We start from the raw sequence: 5,283 nt of genomic DNA, 5'->3' as shown, positions 1-5,283 counted from the left end.
ACTTTAAAACAATTTCTAACTGTGTGTTGATCTCAGGCTCTCTGATCAAATGATGTTTAGAGATTTGGCAAAAATGATGAAGCTGGAAACACAGGCAGCATTTTAAAATTCCTCCATTTCACAGATTGAAGGTTTTAAAAAGTCGTCTTTCCTGACCAGGAGGTCAGAAGAAACATGTGGATTACAGTGCATGTTCGCCCCTGATTTCTCCAGCACCAATGAATGCTGGGAGATGCAGTTCAAATAGTCTGTGAATAAAAAGTTTTCATTTACTGATCTGATGATTGATCCCAGAGGAANTCGCCCGAAACGTTGGCTGGAGATGGGCACCAGCACCCCTCCCGACCCCACTGAGGGAAAAAGGGTGCAAGATATATATAGGGGCTGCACAGTGGCGCAGTTGGTAGAGCTGTTGCCTTGCAGCACGAAGGTTCTGGGTTCAATTCCCAGCCCTGGTCTTTCTGCATGGAGTTTGCATATTCTCCCTGTGCATGGTGGGTTTTCTCCGGGTACTCCGGTTTCCTCCCACAGTCCAAAAACATGACTGTCAGGTTAATTGGCCTTTCCAAATTGCCCCTAGGTGTGTGTGTGTGCATGGTTGTGTGTCCTGTGTTGCCCTGCGACAGACTGGCGACCTGTCCAGGGTGACTCCGCCCCCCACCCTGGACGCCAGCTGGAGATGGGCACCAGCAACCTTCCCAACCCCAAGGGACAAGGGTGAAAGAAAATGGATGGATTTATATATATATATATATATTTAAACAGTTTTAAGATAAATTAATTCCCTATTTATTTTCCTATTTATTTACTTCCTATTTAACTAATTTACTATTATTTTTATGTAGAGGCTATTTCAACCTGGGTTACACCAGCATGGATAATCTAGGCAGAATTTGATAGTCAAATTGGAATAAACCCAACACAGAAGGAGCTAAAGGCTACCAGTTTGCTAATTGGCTATCTGCAAAGCAAACAATGAGAGCTACCACAATGCTGAAAGTTTGCATCTATAATTTATATAAACACAAAGTTGTTGTTCACAAAGTCAGTTCACATTACATAAATAATAATTAATTCACATTTTAACTTATTGTTGCATGCAAACATTGACATCCAAACAGGTAAGACATGAGGTTTTAGTGATTTTATCTTCTTTCTAAGGTAATTCTGACCTTCATCAATAAAAATGATCTCTGTCACTTGATTCAAATCTCTGCAATAAAACTCTAAAGAGAAACAAACAGAAAAGCTCTCATACTTTCCTGTTTTCATTTCTTTGAACTGGTTCATTTTAACAACCTGACTAACTTTACAAGAGAGTGAGCCATAATGGCAAAAATTATAAACAAAAATAAATTATAACATTAACCAAGACTTACAATTTGAAAGTAAATAAACCAAATGACAAAAATGTACCTTCCTAAATAAAAATGAAGATGTGCAAAAATAAATAGCAGCTCACTCCTACAAGCTCCTTTAAATATTTATAAAGCATCACGTTGTCGTCTCCGGTCTTCAGGCGTTTGCATAACCAAAGCATCTTATGACAGCGGTCACCACAAAGGTTACCTGATGATTCGATCTTAGTTTAGCAGAACTGATTTGTTCATCATGTCGCTCTCTGTGCTGCTGCTGATGATGGTGATAATCGACCGTACAGACGCTGGTTATACTAGTGGTGTCTTTACATACACCTCTAAAGATGTACAAGGAAGCAAATTTACAGTAAGTTCACCTTTTTCGAAGTTTCTTTTATGTCCTTTATTTAAAAATTGTTTTGTATTTAACACCTTTTCATTTTAAATCTGCAGGTTGTGCGTCGTTTTAAGTTTGGCCACAGTTCTTGTGCGGAAGGTGAAACATGGTGGTGCCCTGGTTGTAGTAAGAAGATTGATGAAAGCAGCGGTGAATGGTGTCTGAGAGATTTCACCTGGAAGATCACTAATTTGAAGTTTGACTATTATTGGAACGGGTAACTGAATCTCAACAAAAATATCTAACATTTCTCAGATGTTCCCATAAAGTGACTAAATCTAAAATTTCTACTGAATTAAATCTCCTGTTAGTTTTCTGTTCTGCTGCTCTGTAAAGTTTTMTGTGTTTCAGAAACTCTGAGTAACATCAGAAATCTTCCCAACATCTTCTGTTAAAGGTGGGGGACTGGAACCTGGATAAACAACAGAAACGGTGTTTCATCTGGGCGATTTCAGATAACATCTGAGCTGAGAAAACGATCCGACATCAACAGACCGAACTCATCACCACAGACCACCATCATCCCTGTTATGAGGTAATTCAGTTTTTACATCATGTTAATAACTAATCAGAAACAGTTGGTGTCTCTAGTTGAACATGAAGAATAGTTTGATTCTGTTAATATTTTAAAATTATTTCTTGTAAAGCCTAACCATGAAGCTTTAATAATTAGAAGAATTTTACAAATTATATCCAAATGCTGTGAATTGATTTTATCTTTAAAAGAGATCAAATAGATTCATGGAGAAAAATAAACTAAAACATAATGAAATAAAAACACTGAAATACAAATCAGGCGAGATACTGAAGATTCCTGATGTAAATAAAATAATTTGAGCAGATTGTTTTTTGTGATGTTTGTTTCTGTTTCTCTCAGAGTTCCTTCAAACTGTCAGAGGACTATCAGCTTGTTGACCTTTGACCCTGATGGAGAYAATGTTMAATGCAGATATGGATCCAGTTCCAGTAACTATGAGTGCATCACCTGCACACCTCCGTCTGTCCTCAGTCTGTCATCAGTGAGTAATAAATGTTGGTGTCAGGTTGCAGCAATGCAACAGAAAATGTTTACAGTTAATGAAACAAACTTTACTGATTATTTAACTATAAATGACTAATGATGAAACATTACTATGAAACTTTTTAAATAAAAACAATTATTGTTATATGAACAAAAACAACATAATGTTGTATTCTGTGTTTTCAGTGTAGTTATTTTTGAGGTTCCATCCATCCATCCATTTTCTGTACACCCTTGTCCCTCAGTGGGGTCTGGAGGGGTGCTGGTGCCTATCTCCAGCTTATTTTTGAGGTTTTCTGTGTTTAGTCCTGTCTTCCCCGTTGATTGCTTCCCAGGTGTGTCTCATTCCTTGATTACCCTCCCTGTGTATTTAAGTCCACCCGTTGTCATTGTCTCTTGTCGGATCCTCGTCGTGTGTAGCCTGTTTCCCTGTGCCGTCTGTTCTGCTGTCGTTCTGTGTCCATGGATTATTATTTAAAGCCATCATTTTCACTTTCATCCTGGGTTCTGCCTGCGTTCCACCTCACCACTCTCAAACCGGATCATGACACATAAATCCATAACGGAGAACATYAAATATAACATAGTTTATCTTTCTCTCTGTCTGTCCTCTTCCAGCCTTGTTCTCTATCATTCAGTCCAACCAGCAGCAGCTTTGAAGGTTCATATGCAGTTCAGCTGGTGATGGAGGATTTTCCCACACAGACCATCAGTCTGACTAATTACAATGGTTCAACATATTCATGGAGCCCCAGCAGCTTCATGAGCCAAAGCTCTGTTCAATTTAGTTTCAAAGGTTTGATTTCATTTTTCAATCACTTTGATTTATATCACAAAGAGCAACACTGTTGTCAATATCCAATAACTAACTGTTTAAAGATGATCAATAAAGAAAGATTATTAAAAGACATCAAGCTTTTAAATTCCAGATACAGAAATGTAACAAGAGGAAGATCACCTATTATTAACACAGATTATATGTCAATTAAAGTGTCAATTAATTGACAAGTAAAGTGTCAATTAACCTTTTAAACTAGCTTCCCACTTACCTGTCCATTTTTAATGTGTTTCATGATTTAATCTGAATAATTTTTCCCTGCGTTGCTCCAGTGGATCCTGCAGCTCCGTCCTGCACAGCAGGTGAATATCTGCCCAGGTTTCTGCCTCCAACTCCTGAACATGGAGCTCAGTTCTTCTTAGACGTTAATGAGATGATAGAAATCAACATCACAGCAGAGGCGACTCAGTCTGTGTGAGTAGAAAATAAATATTGTTTCTAATTAGAGGTAAGTTATTACATAATTAATGGTGAAAATCACATTTTGACCATAACACTTAAGGCTGGTTTGACGGCATTTAGCACATATAACCAAACAGACTGATGTGTTTCCTGTGTGTTAAAGGATCACTGAGCTCCTGTTCAGCGGACCGTTCAACATGGTCAAGAGTTCATCTGGTTCAGGAAATTTCACCCTGACATGGACGCCGTCTGCCACTTATGATGATAAAGAAACTCATCCCATCTGTTTTACTGTCCAGGCAAAGTCAGTATCTGATCTGGAAAACTGTGTCAGACGTCCTCACATAAGAAGTAGAGATACTTACCCAACAAACGACTGATAATATTAACCCCTTTACTTAAGTAAAAATATAAACTTTAGGTTTTAAGATGCACTTACGTACTAAAGTAACTTCTATCAGTGATAGAAATTGTCTTTCTGAAAATCCCTCTTGATTCTGGTGAAAGTCCAAAAATGGACTTTAAAGAGAAAAATAAAATATAATCAGACATTTGAAAAGGTTTTACCACTGGGAGGCGACGTAAGGACTCCTCTGCATTAATACACTGCAGGATTGAATATTGTGACTTGTTTACTTGCAACTTTGACATAACTGCACTTGGAGTACAAACTCACTGTGTGGAAAAAATGATCGATTCATAGAACTGATTAGTTGGAAGTCATGGCCTTAATTATCAGTTCCACAGCAAATGACATCATTGACAAACAAATGTTAAAGGCAAAAGATAAAAATGAACAGACAAAATATAACTCATAACAAATATACAAATATCTAAGCAGCACCAAGAGAGAATAAATCACTTTTTTTGCACGCCTAGACAATATGTCTCCTTTATGGTTGTTGGTAACAGTATTTAATGGGCATTTAAAAAGAGTTTAATATTAAAGTTTTGGTGCTGAATTATCTCCACAGTGCCTCCAGTTCTGTCTACCAGTCTGATCTTCGATGTGTCCTTGTGAGGGTTGGAAACAGTGAGTCAAATCTCTTTTTTGATCAGTGATTTATATATTTTATTTCCTGACCTCATGATGTTTCTGCTGTTGTTATCCCAGTTCCCCCCACAGCACCTCCAAGTCCTCCTCCTAAAACATGTAAGTAGGATGAAAACAGGACTGAAAGTAACAGGAAGTAGTTCTTTATGTASCCCAGTTATACCGCTCTAAAGTAGGTACGGGCCCCTGAGTTCGTTAAACCCAGTAACTTAT

General features: G+C 37.8%; 1 protein-coding gene across 2 annotated transcripts; it reads left to right on the top strand.

Annotated features, from left to right (window-relative positions):
* The first annotated feature begins 771 nt into the window (after positions 1-771).
* Positions 772-5,274, top strand: LOC103480630 (uncharacterized). 2 transcript variants are annotated; one of them, XM_017303768.1, is made up of 7 exons: positions 772-2,290; positions 2,633-2,774; positions 3,395-3,572; positions 3,887-4,028; positions 4,180-4,320; positions 4,991-5,049; positions 5,131-5,274. In XM_017303768.1, the coding sequence occupies exons 1-7, from the start codon at positions 2,286-2,288 to the stop codon at positions 5,175-5,177; spliced, it is 714 nt and encodes a 237-aa protein (XP_017159257.1). In that variant the 5' UTR covers positions 772-2,285; the 3' UTR covers positions 5,178-5,274. The 2 variants fall into 2 exon arrangements, with proteins under 2 accessions (XP_017159257.1, XP_017159256.1); XM_017303767.1 differs by having other exon boundaries at positions 772-2,774.
* Positions 5,275-5,283: the final 9 nt, after the last annotated feature.

This window comes from Poecilia reticulata, linkage group LG2, assembly GCF_000633615.1.
Source record: "Poecilia reticulata strain Guanapo linkage group LG2, Guppy_female_1.0+MT, whole genome shotgun sequence".
Classification (NCBI taxonomy): domain Eukaryota; kingdom Metazoa; phylum Chordata; class Actinopteri; order Cyprinodontiformes; family Poeciliidae; genus Poecilia; species Poecilia reticulata.
The sequence above is the reverse complement of the archived record's forward strand: the minus strand, read 5'-3'. Positions and strand labels throughout refer to the sequence as shown.